The sequence below is a fragment of the Esox lucius genome, chromosome 11 (genome assembly GCF_011004845.1).
Source record: "Esox lucius isolate fEsoLuc1 chromosome 11, fEsoLuc1.pri, whole genome shotgun sequence".
In the NCBI taxonomy this organism is placed as follows: domain Eukaryota; kingdom Metazoa; phylum Chordata; class Actinopteri; order Esociformes; family Esocidae; genus Esox; species Esox lucius.
In genome coordinates this window covers 8804248-8827108 of record NC_047579.1, presented here as the reverse complement: position 1 = coordinate 8827108, position 22861 = coordinate 8804248, and the positions used below count along the sequence as shown (strand labels likewise).

Sequence of the window (22861 nt, the reverse complement as noted above, 5' to 3'; positions counted from 1 at the left end):
GTCCCTCCCCCAGTCAGGAAATAAATCATATTGCACAGCTCAGTTCCTCTTGATGTGGAGAATTACATTTGATATTTGACCAAATAATGAACAAGCCTTTGTTTAAAGGTCATTATCTGTGAAAGTGATCTTGATGCGACCTGGATCAATAAGCACATAATTAACAGATCATAGGGCTCTCAATCTTTTGATGAGATCTTGGTTTGATCCGAGTATAGGCTTGCATCTATCTTGAAGGTAATTTACAATGAACATTTAGTGTCCTGTGACGGGGTGGCGGTAACCTGGGCAATCAGGTTAGATTCAGTCCACTTTTGATCCATGAAAAAAATGAATGCAACTAGTAGTCAGGGGAGAATCTTTATTTAAAACATGATGTTGATCTTCCATAGTTCTTACATGTTCTCCAATAATTACAAAGTTAACACCGTATGTTATGCCAGGACACATAGGAGGTGGTCAGTGATCATAGCAAACCATTATACTGTCTATTATCCTCCAGCACATCTCCAAAATCTGGCCTGCTTCCACTCACATAAGTGTATTCTATATCCTAACCTTAAATGGCCTGGTATGGTTTAATCTCTTGAGTTCTTGGCTCCACACACGCTTATCAGGTTGTGTGGGGCCCCTCAATAGTGGATACCAACTGTTTGTGACACAGTACCTCCTATCGCACAAGATAACGAAGGACCACTCCTCTAACTAGAGAATAAAACTAAAATACATGTGTATAATCAGGTAAAGACAGGCTTCCTCACAATGGCATGTCCCAACCTACAGTCCATGGGTCACATGGAAAACTCCTATCAGGAGGTATGGACAGGATGTGTGGGACCCACATCCCATCTATTGTATTTTGTTCAGAGTAAGTCAACACTTTGTGTTGTGTTATGTTATGTTTCTCACGCCCATATTCTAACACAACATATCTTCATTTGTGGTGATTTCAAAAACAGACAGTTGAACTGCTTGATGCTGTAAAACACTTATCCTCTCTGTCAAGTCTGTCAAAATTAATCTCCAGTGTCAAATGTCCGGTATTATTGTCCAGTATGTATGCGCTGGTGACATTTAAGATTACCTAAATGAGAGAAACTCTTCCCACAGTCAGAACAGGTGTAAGGCTTCACACCTGTGTGCAGTCTCTGATGACTAGTAAGACTAGATGAACTAGTATAACACTTCCCACAGTCAGAACAGGAGTAAGGCTTCTCACCTGTGTGCAATCTCCGATGACGAACAAGATGAAATGATCTAATGAAACACTTCCCACAGTCAGAACAGGAGTAAGGCTTCTCTCCAGTATGTATGCGCTGGTGACATTTAAGGCTACCTAATCGAGTAAAACTATTCCCACAGTCAGAACAGGAGTAAGGCTTCTCACCTGTGTGCAGTCTCTGATGCCAAGTAAGACTAGATGAACTAGTAAAACACTTCCCACAGTCAAAACAGGAGAAAGGCTTTTCACCTGTGTGCAGTCTCTCATGACTAGTAAGACTAGATGAACTAGTAAAACACTTCCCACAGTCAAAACAGGAGAAAGGCTTTTCACCTGTGTGCAGTCTCTCATGACTAGTAAGACTAGATGAACTAGTAAAACACTTCCCACAGTCAAAACAGGAGTAAGGCTTCTCACCTGTGTGCAGTCTCTCATGACTAGTAAGACTAGATGAACTAGTAAAACACTTCCCACAGTCAGAACAAGAGTAAGGCTTCTCACCTGTGTGCAATTTCTGATGACTAACAAGATGAGAGAAACTAATGAAACACTTCCCACAGTCAGAACAGGAGTAAGGCTTCTTTCCAGTATGTATGCGCTGGTGACATTTAAGGCCATCAATTTTAGAGAAACTCTTTCCACAGTCAGAACAAGAGTAAGGCCTCTCACCCGTGTGCACTCTCTGATGTATAATTAAATCTGATGATCTAATGAAACACATCCCACAGTCAGAACAGGAGTAAGGCTTCTCTCCAGTATGTATGCGCTGATGACATTTAAAGCTACCTCTATGAGAGAAACTCTTTCCACAGTCAGAACAAGAGTAAGGCCTCTCACCCGTGTGCACTCTCTGATGTTTAGTCAAATCTGATGATGTAATGAAACACTTCCCACAGTCAGAACAGGAGTAAGGCTTCTCTCCAGTATGTATGCGCTGATGACATTTAAAGCTACCTCTATGAGAGAAACTCTTTCCACAGTCAGAACAAGAGTAAGGCCTCTCACCCGTGTGCACTCTCTGATGTATAATTAAATCTGATGATCTAATGAAACACTTCCCACAGTCAGAACAGCAGAAAGGCTTCTCATCTGTATGTATATTAATGTGTCTTTTTAACTGTGATAGTGATGATAAATTATTTTGCTTGTAGTCTTCCTGTTGTTTCCCTCCAAGCGTCTCCACTTCAGGAATCCCATCTGTGAAAGACATCAGAAGGGATTTATGGACACATTTTGGGACACAAAATTATCAAGGTTCAATCAACTAGCATTATTCCACAGCGAAGTGAAATAGACCTTAATACTGCAGTTAGGGCACTTGAATCGTTACGTGATTTTGTGGCAGAGGCCCTTTTGAAAACTTTGATACAAAACCTTTAAAAGTATTGCTGGGATTAGCCACGCATGCAGACATCATAACCATTGGAGAAACACAAAACATTTCCTGATGAGAGGGAGAGTAGGATGTTGTTTGATGGAAGAGAAAAGTTTCAAATAGATACATTTAATGATGCCTTTGACATGCTTTCTCTCATGTCCCAGACACAGTGTGGAGGCCAAGAGAAACCTGGACAATTTTTTTAATGCACTCCTCTGTAGAGAATCCAAGTCCAAGGTCTCAGTGATTGAGAAGGCCCACATTTGGGTATCTGCATTCCCAGGTGACAGTTTTGGACAGGGGTGGGCAAATGAAGGCCTGTGAGGAAATTAAATCCGGTAGTAAAATAGTTTTGAAGGCAAGTCAAACATTATTCAAGCCCATTCTTATACATCAGAAACTGAATTTTAAGTATTTAGACATAATTAGACATAAGGGACCTGCTGCATAATGTTTTAATTATTGCCCTTTTGGACTGAAAATCATTTATGATAAACAAATTACCAAACAAATGTGACCTCTAAGCCAAACGGTTTGCCCTCCACTGGTTTAGGCAATCAACTAATTCAGTTCAGATTATTTTAGCCTATAGATAATATCCCAGGTGGACTAGAGAAAATAATGGATTATAGCCTGCAATCTTTGATTGGAAATGTTGTTGTTGCTCTGCAGATATTGCCTATGACTAACTATGAGGGAGAACGGTCTTTCTCATTGGTAAATATTAATTATTGTTCCCAGGTTAGTGCTAAAGTAAGATAGTGGCAGATTAATTATTTGAATTGTATTAATTTCATATATAGGTGCATCTCCAAATAATAATTTCGAGAAAAAGTTAAAAAAAAGTGACACATTCATATATTCTAGATTCATTACACAGTGAAATATTTCAAGCTTTTTGTTTGAATCTTGATGACTACGGCTTACAGCTCATGGAAATCAAAAATCCAGTATCTCAAAATATTAGAATGAAAAATGTACAATACAAAAATTTTGACCAGATTAGAGCTCTAATCAGTTAATTAACTCCCTGAACATTATACCTCTGCCTGGTTCAGTACACACAACCAATCATGGAAAGTAGACTGGAAGGAAAAGGTGTGGTAGGAAAAGGGGCACAAGCAACAGGGTTGACCGCAGCCTTGAGGATTGTCAAGCAAAGCCGATTCAAAAACTTGGGGGAGCTTCATAAGGAGTGGATTGAGGCTAGAGTCGCATTCCTAGTGTCAAGCCACTCCTGACTCAGAGCCAACGTCAGAAGTGTCGTACCTGGGAGAAGGAGAAAAAGAACAGGACTGAAGTGGTCTCAAGTCCTCTCTTCAGATGAAAGTACACTTGGCACTTCATTTGGAAATCAAGGTCCCAGAGTCTGGAGGAAGAGTGGAGAGGCACAGAATCCAAGTGGCTTGAAGTCCAGTGTGAAGTTTCCACAGTCAGTGATGATTTTACCTGTGTGAAGTTGGCCCCCCCCAACGCAAAACGTCGTCAAACTATGCTCGTTCGTTTGTGCTGTAAAAAGTTTTGTTTGTGCTGCTTTCGTTTTTTAGATATTAAAATAATATTATTTGGTCAATCGGAGGTCACTCAGCCCCCCCACATGCCCCAAATTCACCCACAATTGTCTTGTTCGTTTGTGCTTCGTTTGTGCCGGTAAAATTTTCGTTTGTGCTGCTTTGGGTTTTAAAATATTAGACATTAAATTATAGACGATGACGTCACCAGCCCCCACATGCTCGAAATTCTCGTTCGTTTGTGCTCCGTTTGTGCACAACTAACTGAATGGGAAAGACACTGAATGAGGGAGAATTATAGACGGTGCACCAGCCCACTTTTTTTTTAAACAGTAGGCTTGTTGAAGCAACAAGGTAAGACCTAAAGAATCGGCAAACCAAATCACAATATTCACTTATAGGTTACTGTTATCCTGTGCGTTTTCAACGTTTAACGAACTGATGCGGATCACAGGATGTGTGGATGCAACATAAACTTCAAGGTAAGTGTTTTTACTTACTGTATGCTATGTTTTGTTAATAATATAAACATTGTCACAAATACACGCACCATAATCGGTTTGCTGTGTTTATACACGTGTGTATTGTAAAGGCCATAGGCCTATATGTCTCTTAAGCTCACTATGGCTTTTTATTGAACATACTGATATTGTGAAATATTATTACAAGCTATTTGCTATTTTGTAGCTATTTTTGGTTATATATTATATTATATGTATAATTCCAATGTCATTTATTCCTGTGATGTAAAAGCAGAATTTTCTGTATGATTAGACCTACTCCAGTTTTAAATTCCACATGATTCATTAGAAATCATAGTAAAATGTTGATTGTATTATCAATTATTATTGGTGCTCAGTTAAGAAAGGTTCTTAATTTTGATCAATGTTGATCAACCTTTTATTAATTTATTACGTCCTTGCTAAATAATATATATATATACACATAGGCTACATTACTTAACTAAAATCTTTGAATTGTTGTATATATTGGTTTTCAGAAGAAGAAAATAACTCTTTTCAAAATGTATAATGTTTCTTGAGCATCAAATTGATAACATCAGTAGGCTAGCTATTTTAGAATGTTTTCTGAAGGATCATGTGACACTGAACTAATGATGTTAAAAATCAGCTTTGATTACAGGAATAAATTACACTTTACTATATCCATCCATCCATCTTCTTCCGCTTATCCGGGGCCGGGTCGCGGGGGCAGCAGTCTAAGCAGGGATGCCCAGACTTCCCTCTCCCCAGACACTTCCTCTAGCTCTTCCGGGGGGACACCGAGGCGTTCCCAGGCCAGCCGGGAGACATAGTCCCTCCAGCGTGTCCTAGGTCTTCCCCGGGGTCTCCTCCCGGTGGGACGGGACCGGAACACCTTCCCAGGAAGGCGTTCCGGAGGCATCCGAAAAAGATGCCCAAGCCACCTCAGCTGACCCCTCTCGATGTGGAGGAGCAGTGGCTCTACTCTGAGCTCCTCCCGGGTGACCGAGCTTCTCACCCTATCTCTAAGGGATCGCCCAGCCACCCTGCGGAGAAAACTCATTTCGGCCGCCTGTATCCGGGATCTTGTCCTTTCGGTCATGACCCAAAGCTCATGACCATAGGTGAGAGTAGGAACGTAGATTGACTGGTAAATCGAGAGCTTCGCCTTGCGGCTCAGCTCTTTCTTCACCACGACAGACCGATACATCGACTGCATTACTGCAGAAGAGCGGTTCAAAACCCCTTAATGAAGAATAAAATTTTGAGTACCGTGACGTCGCCCGGTATGGCGCAGCCGGGGCCCCACCCCGGAGCCAGGCCCGGGGTTGGGGCTCGAATGCGAGCGCCTGGTGGCCGGGCCTTCCCCCATGGGGCCCGGCCGGGCTCAGCCCGAACGGGTGACGTGGGGCCGCCCTCCCGTGGGCTCACCACCCACAGGAGGGACCATAAGGGGCCGGTGCAAAGAGGATCGGGCGGCAGTCGAAGGCAGGGGCCTAGACAACCCGATCTCTGGACACTTTACTATATATTCACATATAAAACTGCAGTATTATTGGAATAATATTTCACAATATTACTGTATTTTTGATAAAATAAATATAGCCTTCGTGAGCATAAGAGAACATAAAACTTTGAGAAACACTTTAATACTTTTCACTGGTAGGCTACTCTGTGTGTAACTACTACTACCACTACCACTACCACTACTACTACATATGTGGAAACTCATGACTCAATTAAGTCAAAATGATTTAACTTTTCAAATTTTATTATGTACTATCGGACATTCCATTAACCACAAAAGAAATACCTTTAAAAATTTAAAAACACTTAATACTGACAAGTTACAAACGGTCTTCAAAAGATACCAAACAAAATAATAGACTTGAGTGCAAACTTCCATAAAATAGCACACTACTTCTCCTAACAGGAGTAGGAAAACAAGAGACATACAAAATGTTCAACAAAAATAATTAAAAAAATAAATAAAAAATACAATCTGATAAGAAGTTGCTTGATGTTCTATTAAATCATCTTTATTAGCATCTAACATTTTAGAGATTGAATAGACAAAACCGAAATAAAATGCTCATATACTATTGGCTACTGACTAACTTCACAGAAAAATACAGAACTGTCTATAACTATTTTTGATCTTGTGACCATTGATTTATCTATTTTATTCAGTCAGCCTTATTTGTAGCCTATAGGTCTAATAAAAATATTAACATTAATTTGATTTAATTTCTGATATTTTAAAACCCAACGCAGCACAAACGAAAATTTTAATGGCACAAACCCGCACAAACGAAGCACAAACGAACGAGACAATTTTGGGTGAATTTGGAGCATGTGGGGGGGCTGAGTGACTTCAGATTGACCAAAAGATATTATTTTAATATTAAAAAAACCGAAGCAGCACAAAAAAAAATTTTTACAGCACAAACGAAGCACAAACGAACAAGACTATTTTGGGTGAATTTGGAGCATGTGGGGGGGCTGGGTTGACCTCAGATTGACCTAAAAATATTATTTAAATATCTAAAATACTGAAGCAGCACAAACGAAACTTTTTACAGCACAAACGAACGAGCATAGTTTGACGACGTTTTGCGTTGGTGGGGGGGGGGCAACATCACACAGGTGGTGATTTTGGGTGTCCAGTCATCTGCTGGTGTTGGTCCACTGTGTTTTATCAAGTCCAGAGTCAATGCAGCCGTCGACCAGGAGATTTTAGAGCACTTCATGCTTCCATCAGCTGACAATTTTTATGGAGATGCTAATTTACTTTTCCAGCAGGACTTGGCAACTGCCCACAGTGCCAAAACATTTGCTACCCATGTAATACTTGCCACTGTGCTTGATTGTCCAGCCAACTCATCTGACCTGAACCCCATTGAGAATTTGACAAGAGGAAAATGAGATACATCAAACCCTACAACACTGGCGAGCTGAAGGCCACAATCCCAGGCTGATTGCCTCCATGCCACGCCGCATTCATGCAGTAATTTGTGCAAAAGGAGACCTGATCAAGAATTTAGTGCATACATTAACGTTCCTAGGAAACTTTTGCAGTCGTTTTAAGTTAATTAGCTGATTAGAGCTCTTCTCAGATCGACATTTCTGTATTACACTTTTTATTTTCATATTTTGAGATACTAGATTTTTGATTTCCATGAGCTGTAAGCTGTAATCATCAAGATTGAAACAAAACGCTTGAAATGTTTCACTTTATGTGTAATGAATCTAGAATATATGAAGGTGTCACATTCTAATCAGAATTACAGAAGAAAATGAACTTTTATACGTTATTCAAATTTTCTGAGAAGCACCTGTAAAAAGCATTTTGTTCATTGTGTTTCCTTTTGTGTTGAACTGTGCCTTAGAACATGTTATTTCTTTTAGTGCTGTTTGGGGATGAAAAGTGTGTGATGGCATGTTCACTTATCTGACTACCTATGTCAGAATTTTGGATGGCAGAGCCACCACAGGGAGCCGCTAGAGCACAATGAGACCTGGGAATCCTGGCTGTCCCTCCCTCCCTCCCTCCCTCTCGCTGTAATTTGCTGGACAATTTACATTTCCGTGAGTCTTCTCAGCCAATTGTCATCGAGGCGCAGAGACAAGGCTCAGAACTACACCCTGGACTGGAGAAGATCTTTAAAAAATATCTGTATTTTTTGGGTTTCTGAGACGACAAAAAAATAAGTATAACAATATGGAGAATACTGAAAGACAGCATGAACAATCATCTAACCTTTCATTGGTAAAAACAACAAATTACTACATTGACAACATTAAACCAGTTCTTACCTTGAGTGAGTAAATCTCCCTCTCCGTAATTAATGATAACCACATTTGTCTCCTCTTCATCTTTAATGGTAACATTCAGTCCCCACGTTTGACTTTTGTCTTCCAGCTTTACTGATGTCATCTCTGAATCCACCAATGCCCCCTGACCTTCAATTTCACAATCCGAATCCAGTAACAACTGTTTGGGCTCAGTGTGGAAGGAGAGCAGCAGGCTGGGTTTGTCCTCCCTCTGCTAAAATAAATACAAAATCAGAGTCATAGATAACTAAAGGACATGTTTGTTGGAAAAAATATATAATCAATGACAAAAATAATTTTTGACAAAAACAATCACGGTCACAAAATCAAAAACAGACCTGTGGTCTACGTGTTTTCCTTAAATTGATCCCAGAATGGAGGGAGAATACTTTTCACTTACAGCTCTGTAAGTGAAAATTAAGAGGCCGCTAGAAAATTATCAGTTTCTCTGGTTTTACATTTGATAGGAATGTGTTTAAGAAAAATAAAAATAAATGTTTCATTCTATAAACTACTGACAACATTACACCCAAATTCCAAATAAAGTGTCATTTAGAGTATTCTTTTGTTAAAAATAATAAGTGGTCTCAATTACCAAAAAGGTATGCTGTTTTCAGACCTCAAATAATGCAAAAATAAATTAAATGTTAATTTTTCAACAACAAAATACTAATGTTTTAACTTAGGAAGAGTTCAGAAATCAATATTTGGTGGAATAAACCTGATTTTTTTATCACAGCGTTCATGGGTCTTGGCATGCTCTCCACCAGTCTGTCACATTGCTGTTGGGTGACTTGATGCCACTCCTGTCACACAAATGAAAGAAGCTTGGCTTTGTTTGACAGCTTGTGACCATCTTCCGCCTGATCAAATTCCAGAGGTTTTCAATGGGGTTCAGGTCTGGAGATTGGGCTGGCCATGACAGGGTCTTGATCTGGTGGTCCTCCATCCACCACTTGATTGACCTTGCTGTGTGGCATGGAGCATTGTCCTGCTGGAAAAAATATTCTCAGAGTTGGGGAACATTGTCAGAGCAGAAGGAATCAGGGGTTCTTCCAGGATAAACTTTTACTTTCGTCCTTCACAAAGACAAATCTGCCCGATTCCAGCTTTGAGGAAGCCCCCCCAGATCATCACCGATCCTCAACCAAATTTCACATTGGGTGTGAGACACTGTGGCTTGTAGGCCCCACCAGGTCTCCGTCTAACCATTAGACGACCAGGTGTTGGACAAAGCTGCCTACTCCATTCCTCTTTGGTCTTTAGCAAACTTCAGCTTGGCTCTTCTATGCTTCTCATTGATGAAGGGCAATTTTTCTAGATTTGCACAACTTCCGCCCTGCCCCTGGGAGCCTGTTTCGAACCGTCCTCGCCATGCACTTCACCCCAGGTCATCCAACGGTTGTTGAATGACATTCGAATGAGTTGACGTCATCTCGGTCAGTGGACAGATGTTTTAGCCATCTGCCAGTCTGTTGCTTTGTTGTCCCAAATGTCTGTTGCTTGACCTTGTTCTCTCTCAAAGATTTTCTTTTCAACTCTTTTCTTAATTATTTTTATTCAAATTATCTTTGAGGTACTACTTGGACTGTTTTTACCATCCAGCTGGTCCTATTGCAAGAGGATTTTCATGACCACAGCAGTGGTTTTTATACTTTTCCTCTGTAAATTAGATAATGTTCAGGTAATCAAATAATCAGAACCTCATTAAGTAAAATGAGGTGTGCCTGTGTTGGAATCTAACAGACACTGGAATGGAATGGCTGCCATACATGTAGAGATGCGGATTTAAGAAAAATTTTGAGTTTGAATGTTATCCACTGCTCCTATATCACGGTTTATAATTTCCTTGGAAACTGACAACAAAAATAGATTTCTGAATAGTACAGTTGAGAAATGTACAGTTTTACATTTGATTATCCGTTATAAAATAAAAATGAATGCTAGAGCATCCTGGATGCAAGATATTAGGAGAAATAGTTAAAGCCTTGCATTTAAAAACAGTAATTTAATTAACTTCTCTTGGTTTAATGCAGTGAATACAGTCACTATATAGTTAGAAAATATTATAAATAACAAGCATTATGTTAGGTCACAGACATGAGTCAACTACATTGCGATGTGTCTCCTACTCCTTGCTGGGCTCAACATGAAGCACATCTGTAGGCTGGACAGGTGAAAATGTAACAACTCTTTTTCCAGGATGAAACTTATATTGTTTTGTTCATCATGGAGGCCAGTTTCATCATGGAGGCTGAACTAAAGGGAAAAAAATTATTGTTGCGCAGTTTGATGTCAGAATAGGAATGCAAAAAATATGGATTTTTATAGAATATTGTTGTCAAAACCTCCCTTTGAAGCTAAATGCAGGCATTTATGGTTGACAGCCATTAAACAGACTGGACTGATTAAATCATCCGGAATGCTCGTGTCTGCAGTGCTTATTGTATATCAGGCTGTTTATCACACTCAGGCAAAATCAATGATGTAGTTATAATAATAACGATAAAATAGTAATAGCAAGTAACCACAAAGCTGGCATTCTCAGTAGGCTTTTTCACAATGGTAAACACCATGTGTTAGCAACATTAGCTAGCATGCAGGGAGAATTTGCATGCAAACATTCATATTCCTCATACTTAGTTTAGCTTACATCACTCAGTACACAGGTGCTGGTCATATAATTAGAATATTATCAAAAAGTTGATTTACTTCAGTAATTCCATTCAAAAGGTGAAACTTGTATAATGTATACATTCATTCCACACAGACTGATACATTTCAAGTGTTTATTTCTTAAAATGTTGATGATTATAACTGACAACTAATGAAAACCCCAAATTCAGTATCTCAGAAAATTTGAATATAGTGAAAAAGTTCAAAATTGAAGACACCTGGTGCCACACTAATCAGCTAATTAACTCAAAACACCTGTAAAGGCCTTTAAATGGTCTCAGTCTAGTTCTGTAGGAAACACAATCATGGGGAAGACTGCTGACTTGACAGCTGTCCAAAAGACGACTATTGACACCTTTCACAAGGAGGGCAAGACACAAAAGGTCATTGTGAAAGAGGCTGGGTGTTCACAGAGCTGTGTCCAAGCACATTAATAGCGAGGCGAAGGGAAGGAAAAGATGTGGTAGAAGCAACAGGGACACAAGCACTTCATGCTTCCTGCTGCTGACCAACTTTATGAAGATGCAGATTTCATTTTCCAACAGGACTTGGCACCTGCACACAGTGCCAAAGCTACCAGTACTTGGTTTAAGGACCATGGTATTCCTGTTCTTAATTGGCCAGCAAACTTGCCTGACCATAACCCTATAGAAAATCTATGGGGTATTGTGAAGAGGAAGATGCGATACGCCAGACCCAACAATGCAGAAGAGCTGAAGGCCACTTTTAGAGCAACCTGGGCTCTCATAACACTTGAGCAGTGCCACAGACTGATCGACTCCATGCCACGCCGCATTGCTGCAGTAATTCAGGCAAAAGGAGCCCCAACTAAGTATCGAGTGCTGTACATACTTTTCATGTTCATACTTTTCAGTTGGCCAACATTTCTAAAAATCGTTAAGTAATATTGATATTTTCTGAGATACTGAATGTGGGATTTTCATTAGTTATAATCATCACAATTAAAAGAAATAAACATTTGAAATATCAGTCTGTGTGTAATGAATGAATATAATATACAAATTTCACTTTTTGAATGGAATTAATGAAATAAAATCAACTTTTAGATGATATTCTAATTATATGACCAGCACTTGTTTTTGGAAGCAGTTAATAAATAAATGGAAAATATGGTCATACTATATCTGTGATATGAATTTTTCTTTACAAAATAGAGAAGGCGTACGGATGACCCATATTCCTATCATAGACTAAAAGAAATATGGACGTATTAACCATGACATCGTCCACTGGTGTCTGAAGACCTGTTTTGTAGCTCTTTTTTGGTGGAGAAGGCCGTGGCAATCTTGGCAGAGCGTCACTCAGCCTAACTCCCAGATAACCAAAAATGGGCAAAGAGGTGGGGCGTGGGTGCAGCTTAGGTGCCTGGTTGCTGAAACAAAGCTGACCCAACACGACATTACCAAGTTAGCAAAGGCTAAGAAGCTAGGCTAAATGCTACTGTACCAATATGCTACTCTGCGTTGCTAGCGGATGCTAGCTGGAGGTAGATAGACAGCCACCCTAATGTTACCAGCTAAAACTTGAGGCAAGTTCACCTGAAAATATACAACAAAACTCAACTGCTTAAAACACTTCAGCGTTTGTTGTATACATATATGTGGTTATTTTGCAACTGTACATTTTTTTGAGACTATAGTATAGTATAAAAATAGGTTATATAGGTTATGAGCATAGACTATATGTTTACGTTTATTTGGATGTCACTTGATTATAACGTTACTTGTCAGTGACTGGAGTTAGCTGAGGCGATACCAGTAACGACAAACCGTTAGGAGTGACAGTGCCAGCACCACCCGTCACTCAATTGCTCACACCCCCTAAATACAAGACTTAAAGTTGCCTTATGCAGCATTTAACATTTAAAAAAATCCAATAATAACCCTTACATACCATCAGCTAACGTTGAAAATCAGTCTCTGGCAGAGTGTCAGGACTGACACTATCCCCAGTGCCATGGTTGCAAATAAAACGTAGAAGGCTGAGACGTTTGTAGGAATGCACCTACTTGAAGGTGTGTGAGGTGAAAGTCAATGACAGGCTTTGTTTGGGTTCATGTAGCCTACACTGAACGCACCAGAAATGAAAATATACAGAATCATAAGACATAAGAGGGTACATTTTGCATTTGATGGCGAAAGCTGAAGTTTGTGTGAACAGTGACGCAGAGTTGGATACCTTTCTACTTCACAAGTAAGTAAAATTGCCTCATTTAGCTAGTTGGCAAGATAATCAAGGAAATCTATGTGTAAGTTACTAGATTGATGATGTCGGAGAAACAATTATACTACGTAGAAAATCATTCAATGTTCTTGTTCATTCTATTTGTATGAGCGCAGATACGTTTTAGGAATGTTTCTCCACAGTCTCTGGTTGAGACTGATAGGAAACGGCATGAGAAACTTAACACAACAGAGATGTGCTGACTTACTCTGAACAAAGAATGTGTTGCCCGTTACTGATGGGCCCTATACATTCTGTCCATACCTCCTGCTAGGAGTTGCCCTGTGACTGACATAGGCTATATGGATAGATCCATTGAACATAGGTTGGAACATACCATACAAGGGTCTGTTGTAGGATAAACCTACATTGTACTCTGTCATTGTTCTCTTGAATTGGTAGTAGGCTGTAGCAGAGAAATCTACTGTTTTGTTTATGTTGGGCCCGCCTTTTTTCATTGAATAGGCTACTCATCTCAGCTTAAAGTAACTGACTGATTGGTCAAAACAGCAAAGGCAGCAAAGTTTGGTTGGCAAGAATGTGGTCTTATCCTAATTTGACTTTATTGTTGCAATAGGAGCACATTATAAATATAACTTATTAAATGAAATAAACTTTTCAGGGCAATGATGGCAGAATTAGAATCCTTACACTTTAGAAAACACTCGTTAAATAAGAAATGTGAGATATGACCGATTTTTCCAACGATTTGTTTATAGTTACACACTTAAAACAAAATGAAGTCCAGCCAAACGTGGTCATAGATTGCTGCCTTGATGTACAGTTAAAATAAAGCTTTTTCGTAGCAATGAGAATCGAGAGTGCGCGTTCACGCGAAGGGGGGCGGGGATTTCTACACAAACACCCACTTATCACAGATCGGGTGCGCATGACTTGTCTTTTTCTATCACTGTGTTCGCTTAGCACTGTAGATATTCTACTAAACGCCATCAGAGTTCATCGAGTTAACTATACCTGCAGCTTCTTGTAGACTCAGCACTGCCTGACAAGAATGTGAAAGATTTAGCTTTTTGTTTTCCACTACCGATGTGCTGTAAACCTATTTGCGTCGATTTGCCAACCGGATCCATATCTCTCGCGCCCCAATGTGATCAGGTACCTCCCGATTTACAAATTAAGCACTGCCTATATCAGTCTTTATTTTTCAGTTTCGTCATGAAATTAGGTTAAAGTAGTACAATAAGATTTTCTGGTGCCATTTTGAGGAAATTGAGTTTTAAGCTACATCAGCGAAGGTTCGTTTCGATTCATTTGCTATGGTCTCGCGCAAGATCAGCCGGCGTTCTTTGGCCGTTTTACAGGCGCGGGTGAATTTGAATGCGTTCTATTGTCCTCGACGGAACCAAAAATTGTGCCGTTTCATTCCCTGCTAAACATTAACAAAAACATGTTCTTCATAAATGTATTTTGTCACAAAACTATCACGAACAGGAACACATCATAAATCAAAGCTGTAAGGATAGTTGGACTAGACAACTATATTTTAGCAAGTTGGAGGTGGAAAGGTAACAACGCATTGGGTATTTTTATCAAACCAAACAAAGGCACGAAAAAAGCAAAGTTCTTTAAAAACTTACCATTTTAGCGAAATTGACTTATATTTGTATTTCACACAAACGTAGCGTCATGAAAACTAAACCTACTGTTCTAGGATGTACTCGTGCGTTGTTTCTTCTTCTTGTCATTTGTTGGCGGATCGCAACCATACAAAAGGTGCATATACTGCCACCTACTGTACCGGAGCGTGGGGCCGTCCACGGCCTACCTACACTCACCTAAAGGATTATTAGGAACACCATACTAATATTGTGTTTGACCCCCTTTCGCCTTCAGAACTGCCTTAATTCTACGTGGCATTGATTCAACAAGGTGCTGAAAGCATTCTTTCGAAATGTTGGCCCATATTGATAGGATAGCATCTTGCAGTTGATGGAGATTTGTGGGATGCACATCCAGGGCACGAAGCTCCCGTTCCACCACATCCCAAAAATGCTCTATTGGGTTGAGATCTGGTGACTGTGGGGGTCATTTCAGTACAGTGAACTCATTGTCATGTTCAAGAAACCAATTTGAAATGATTCAAGCGTTGTGACATGGTGCATTATCCTGCTGGAAGTAGCCATCAGAGGATGGGTACATGGTGGTCATAAAGGGATGGACATGGTCAGAAACAATGCTCAGGTAGGCCGTGGCATTTAAACAATGCCCAATTACAGTACAGAGAACAGCCCTGTCCTAACCCTCCACACCTCCAGTACAGAGAACAGCCCTGTCCTAACCCTCCTCCCCTCCAGTACAGAGAACAGCCCTGTCCTAACCCTCCACACCTCCAGTACAGAGAACAGCCCTGTCCTAACCCTCCACACCTTCAGCACAGAGAACAGCCCTGTCCTAACCCTCCACACCTCCAGTACAGAGAACAGCCCTGTCCTAACCCTCCACACCTCCAGTACAGAGAACAGCCCTGTCCTAACCCTCCACACCTCCAGTACAGAGAACAGCCCTGTCCTAACCCTCCTCCCCTCCAGTACAGAGAACAGCCCTGTCCTAACCCTCCACACCTCCAGTACAGAGAACAGCCCTGTCCTAACCCTCCACACCTCCAGTACAGAGAACAGCCCTGTCCTAACCCTCCACACCTCCAGTACAGAGAACAGCCCTGTCCTAACCCTCCACACCTCCAGTACAGAGAACAGCCCTGTCCTAACCCTCCACACCTCCAGTACAGAGAACAGCCCTGTCCTAACCCTCCACACCTCCAGTACAGAGAACAGCCCTGTCCTAACCCTCCACACCTCCAGTACAGAGAACAGCCCTGTCCTAACCCTTTCAAGGATAGATTAGAGGAAAAAAGAAGAGAAGTGGGGTACAGGAGAGGGAGGTACAGAGGTAACTGGATCAGAGGGGACAGAGACACCCTGAAACACAGGAGAAGATGTGTGTGTGTTTTCTATCCATGTTTCTATCAGGTTCTGTTCACCTGGTGTGCTACATGGTTCTCTTTCTTCATGGTTAGTAGCCAAGTTAACAGGAGGAGGTTCACTAAGTTTCTGTTGTTGGACGGTCAACTGTCACATCAATCCAATGGCTTTGGTGGTCTGTGTTTAGAAAACTAGTTACAGCACTTTCAGTACACACACACGCACACACACAGAATTATCATTGCTGTTTTAAAACACTTTTATTCTGTCCCATCTGGGACACTAATTCATTTATAGATGCAGGAATGTTTTGTCAACTATTAAATAAATGAACATTCTACAGACATCAATGTTTACTAACACCAGTGATAAACAATAACCAGATTAATGAAGGTTTTACAGACCAGTGTGGTGATTAATTATATTGATTAATGACTCTAGTTTACAGGTTACATCTTAAGTGGTGTTTAATCAGGAATATTTACAACCACATGATATATTTACTCACTACTAAAGAGGTCCACCTGAAAACATCACATATTAGTTCAACCATTTATTGGAACATGAACAACAATAATTTTACAGGTCTTGGCGTTAGGTTCTGGTCCTCTGGGGTAACTCACTGTCATCACATGATCATGTATACGATACTACTAATAACAATATCCACACCATAATTTCATTAATAGTAATCCCCAAAGACAATGAAGAAGGTACTCAGTACAGATCCCCCATTAAAATAACACAGAACCAAACAGGTCGAGGCAGGGATGGAGTCAGGGGGTGTGGGCGGGTTCACACCCTCATGTTAATAAGACCATTAACACATCAGACTGAGGGAGTAACCTGATGATTAAATAGTAAGTATGAAATCTGATATTGTGATTGGATAGATCCCCAACATCAGCTGATATGTCGCTGACCAATGGGGTGTGCGAAGAGGTGTTCTTATCGGGTTTCGCTACTTTATTCTCGGTGTTTTACTACAGTGTCCTACTGAACATGACCATGATTTGAGTGAAACTTCATGTTGTGTTTAATACAGGGACCATCTGACTCAGAGACACTGAGGAGTCATACTTAACCCTAAACCCTGGATAGAGGGGCTCAGTGAATGTGGTGTTGAATGTGTACAGGTGGGTCAGAGTGTCAGAGGAGACCCTGTAGAAGGACAAAGTGCCGGCTGGCCAGTCCAGATACACTCCTACTCTGTGGGAGTCTGAGGAGGTGACAGGTATGACAGTTCTCTTATTATTGTGCCTGACAGAGTAACTGTTACCATCACAGTTCAGACTCCAAGACGTATCATTGTGTCCAAGACAACAGTCACCACCCCCTCCTCTCCTGCTGATTCCTTTATAAGTCACTCCTATATCAGCCACCCACTCACTTGACTCAACCTCCCAGTAACAGCGTCCAGACAGACCCTCTCTACACAACAACTGTGGTCAGTCCTCAAATCTCACTGGGTGATCAGGATACTGCTGCACCTCATTCCTCCATGTCACCTCCCTGTTCTCCTCAGACAGAGAGAGGTTTCTGTTTACAGTGTTTGGGTCCAGTAAGAGATCACAGACATCTGAAGGATGAGACCAAGACACTATTACACATCATCATTCATATTATACACACGCATGCATGTTTTATTTTGTTATTGTCACATACATGGATATTAAGACACACACAAAACACACACGCGTAGTGAAACAAACACACCCTTACACACACAAACAAACATACATACATGTGAACACAAACACCATCAATAAATATGTTCTGTATAATATAAATCACTTACATTTCTTCAGTCCTGATTTCAACCTCCACTCTCCACCATGATCCATACTGTGGAAGAAGCAGAGGAGCAAACTGACATTCAGTGACACACAACTGGTCTTACCCACACACACAAACACTCATACATACACAACCCCCCTCCCCCATCACACACACACACACACCACTGGGGTTGGACGATCAATCTCATGATAAACTAAATTGCGGTGTAGACATGGTCCACATGGTTCTTTAATCCCTTAACCCACTAAACTAGTGTCAAGCTCTAATGGAGACTAGGGATGTGCATAGGACAAGATTTCACCATCTGAAATGTGTTATTACTCAAATAGTATTTGGTTAACCGAAATACATGTTTTTAAAAACTACCAAAACAACATGAGCCCCACTGCATAACGCGCAAAGGAGTGGGTGTCGTTCTCATGGAACATCGGCTCAATAACCGTTTGAGTGAGAAAGGAGCCACCGAGCGTATGGAGGAAGCTGTGTGGTTGACATACAGGACTCGCCTACAGAACTAGAAGACAATATTTACCAACACATAACATTGAGTTTATTGGATGAAAGAATGTAGAGAAGTTAGTTAGCTATGCTAGCCAGCTACAGTAAGGGAAAAAATTATTTGATCCCCTGCTTATTTGGTACGTTTGCCCACTGACAAACAAATGATCAGTCTATAATTTTAATAGTAGGTTTATTTGAACAGTGAGAGACAGAATAACAACAAATAAAACCAGAAAAACACATGTCAAAAATGTTATAAATTGATTTGCATGTTTGACGGTGGGGATGGTGTTCTTGAGGTCATAGGCAGCATTCCTCCTCCTCCAAACACGTCAAGTTGAGTTGATGCCAAAGAGCTCGATTTTGGTCTCATCTGACCACAACACTTTCACCCAGTTCTCCTGTGAATCATTCAGATGTTCATTGGCAAACTTCAGACAAGCCTGTACATGTGTTTTCTTGAGCAATTGGACCTTGCGGGCACTGCAGGATTTCAGTCCTTCAAGGCGTAGTGTGTGACCAATTATTTTCTTGACCTTGAGATCATTGACAAGATCCTCCCGTTTAGTTCTGGGCTGACTCCTCACCGTTCTCATGATCATTGCAACTCCATGAGGGGAGATCTTGCATGGAGCCCAAGAACGAGGGAGATTGACAGTTCTTTTGTGTTTCTTCCATTTGCGAATAAACACACCAGTTGTTGTCCCCTTCTCACCAAGCTGCTTGGCGATGGTCTTGTAGCCCATTACAGCCTTGTGTAGGTCTACAATCTTGCCACTGACATCCTTGGACAGCTCTTTGGTCCTGGCCATGGTGGAGAGTTAGGAATCTGATTGCTTCTGTGGACAGGTCTTTTATACAGCAACTGGGTAACAAACTGAGATTTAGAGCACTCCCTTTAAGAGTGTGCTCTAATCTCAGCACATTACTTGTATAAAAGACACCTGGGAGCTAGAAATCTTTCTGATTGAGGAGTAAGGCTTCTCACCTGTGTGCAGTCTTTTATGACTAGTAAGACCAGATGCTCTAATGAAACACATGCCACAATCAAATCAGGAGTATGGTTTCTCTCTGCTATGTGTGTGTTGGTGAACTTTAAGGCTACTCGTTTGAGAGAAACACTTCCCACAGTCAGAACACGAATAAGGTTTCTCTCCACTGTGTGTGCGTTGGTGAACTTTAAGGCCAACTAACAGAGAGAAAGTCTTCCCACAGTCAGAACAGGAGAATGGTTTATCACCTGTGAGTTTGCGATGGTGAACTGTAAGGCTACCTAACTGAGAGAAACCCTTCCCGCAGTCAGAACATGAGTAAGGCTTCTCTCCAGTGTGTGTGCGTTGGTGAGATTCTAAGCTATGTAACCGAGAGAAACGCTTTGCACAGTCAGAACAGGATATCTCTCCTGTATGCATCTTAACATGTCTTTTTAACAGTGATACAGATGAGTAATGTTTTTCACAATGGGGACAGTGGTGAGACTTCTTATTGTAGTCTTCCTGTTGTTTCTCTCCAAGTGTTTCTACTTCAGGAATCCCATCTGTGTGACAGACATCAGACGGGAATTATCGCCACATTTTGGGACACACTATAATCAAGGTTTCAAGCAACTAGCACTATTCCGCAGCGAAGTGATATAGACCTTAATACTGCAGTTATTGCACTTGCATTGTAACTTGATTTTTTGGCTAGAGACCCTTTCAACAGCTTTGAGACAAAGCCTGTTTAAGTCTACCTGGGATTAGCCATGCATGCAGACATCACAACATTGGAGAAAGAAACAAAAAACATTTGCTGATGAAAGTGGAGAGCAGAATGTTATGTTTTAATGGATGACAAAAGTTTCAAATCGATATGTTTAATGATGCCAGTGACATGCTTGATCAGTCTCAGACACAGTCTGGAGGCCAAGAGAAACCTGGACAATTTGTTTAATGCACTCCTCTGTAGAGAATCCGAGTCCAAGTCCTCAGTGTTTGAGAAGGCCCACATTTGGGTTTCTGCATTCCCCGATGACAGTTTAGGACAGGGGTGGGCAAATTAAGTACTGTGAGACAATTCCATCCGGTATTAAAATAGTTTTGAGGGAAAGTAAAACAACTCACTAGCCCATTCTCATACATGAGCATCTGAATTTAAATTAGACTTAAGGCACCTGCTGTTTAAATGTTTAGATTATAGCCTTTTTGGCCTATATCATTTATGATTAACAAATTACAAAAACAAATATGGCCCTTATTTAAATTAAAAAATCCTGATGTGGCACAGAGCCAAAAGATTTGTCCTCCACTGGTTTAGGCCTGTGAAGGTGCTGTAGAATTGTATGAATGTATGTTTAGATCACGACAGAACCTTTATCCGTGAATCCGTACACAGGAAGTCACGTTCAGTTAAAGCACAACAGTAATTAGCCAATGGGCTTACAGTACTGTGTTGTGTTTTCTGGACTGCAATGTCTATAAAGTAGAGGACAAATGGAAGATTCTTTGAGATCAAGTTTGTAAGATCGATTTTAACGTCATAAACAATAGACTATCAAATGCTACAATGAATAATTAAATTACTCTCTCCCCCTTGATGACCGGGTACGTGATAACTACACGAAGGGCTGAATTTCTTACAGTGCTGTGCCCAGGGGCCAACTGTTTCAGAATCCGTCAATGACTGTAATACATTGTTCAACCTTGTTTCATCATACAGCACTTAAATATACCCTTTACCTTCCTATCAGTTCCAGGCAATCAACTAATCATAATAAACTTCCTCCTCTCTCCTGCTCCCATTATAAGATTTATTAATAAAGTTTTAACATCACCTCTTCCTAGTTGTACACGTCCACTATATTATTTCCCACTACGTCCTCAGCTAACACTCAATTAGAAAAGTTAAAGTGAATAACTTTACATTAAGTGAATAACAACAAAAACATGGGACAACTAAAAACAATGCAAGTGTATTTAGTCAGATGACATTTTAAATGAAGGATTTTCTTTCTCTATATGACTAATAATTGTTCAGTGATCTTTCCATAATTGCACAGCCGTTGTTTAAGGAAATGCGCATCAAACTTTGATTTTGTGGCCGTCTGACTCCATTCTTCTTGTTGTTACCCTCAGATTGTTTGTCTCTTGTATCTCTGGCCCACTCCATTGTACAGTGTCCTTGAGTCTGTGAAAGGCGCTTTAAAATCAATCTATTAATAATAATATTATTATTAGTACTTCTGAATTAACTGTATTTTGCTCTTCCACAAACAAATAGCTGGTAGATCCACTTCCATTTCTGGATCCACTTTATGACACCAAACTGTGGCCCAAGATCTAAACTCTTCTAATTTATGTAGCCAAGCGGGAAAATCAAAGTCAGATTTGTTCAGTTCCACTAAAGAATAGAGTCCTTGGTAGGAATTGTAGGCCAGGGCTGATGGGATTGCCCCTGCACAATGGGTTGGGAAACCCGTGCTAACTCTAGCAATTGTCCATTGTGGGTCCAACACTGTTTTGTTTGGTAAATATTATTAATTACTATTGTTCCCAGTGCTCAAGTAAGACAGTTGCAGATTATTTGCGCTGTATTAATTTCATATAAAGCTTCAGTGTGTTGTGTTTTGTTGAACTGTACCTTAAAGCGTGCTATTTCCATTTAATTTAGTGCTGTTTGGTGACTGCCTCAGTCAGCTTTTGAGCGCAATGAGAACTGGGAATCCCTGCTGACCAAGTCTCCCTGTCTCAGCGATTTCCTGGCCAATGTACAATTCCCATGGGTCTTCCCAGCCAATTGTCATCAAGGGACATAGTTAAGGCTCAAACCTAGACTGTGGACTGGAGAACATCTTTAAAACATTCTGTATTTGTTGGTGTCTTAGACAACAAAAAATAAGTATGACAATATGAAGAAAACTGACAGAGAATTAAAAATAACCTACCCTTTCATTGGTAAGAACAAAATTACTACATTGACAATAACATTAAACCAATTCTTACCTTCATTAAATAAATCCCCCTCTTCTTTTTTAATGATAACCCCATTCTTCTCCTTTTCTTCATTCTTCTCCTTCTCTTCATTTTTAATGCTAACAGTCAGTCCCAGCGTTTGACTTTTGTCCAGCTTTACTGATGTCATCTCTGAATCCACCAACACATCCTGAGCTTCACTTTCACAATCCAATGACTCTTGTTTGGGCTCAAAGTGGAAGGAGAGCAGCAGGCTGGGTTTGTCCTCCCTCTGTTAAAATAAAGACCAAATCACAATGGGGAAAAACGACAAAAACACTC

At 40.5% G+C, this 22861-nt stretch overlaps 1 protein-coding gene across 1 annotated transcript; it reads right to left on the bottom strand.

The window, feature by feature from the left end:
• Positions 1-389: 389 nt before the first annotated feature.
• Positions 390-15030, bottom strand: LOC105006046 (zinc finger protein OZF-like). Its single transcript, XM_020050755.3, has 3 exons — positions 14946-15030; positions 8410-8641; positions 390-2419 (listed from the first exon to the last, which is right to left on the bottom strand). Exons 1-3 carry the CDS (start codon positions 14946-14948, stop codon positions 1044-1046), a joined length of 1611 nt encoding a protein of 536 aa, XP_019906314.3. The 5' UTR covers positions 14949-15030; the 3' UTR covers positions 390-1043.
• Positions 15031-22861: the final 7831 nt, after the last annotated feature.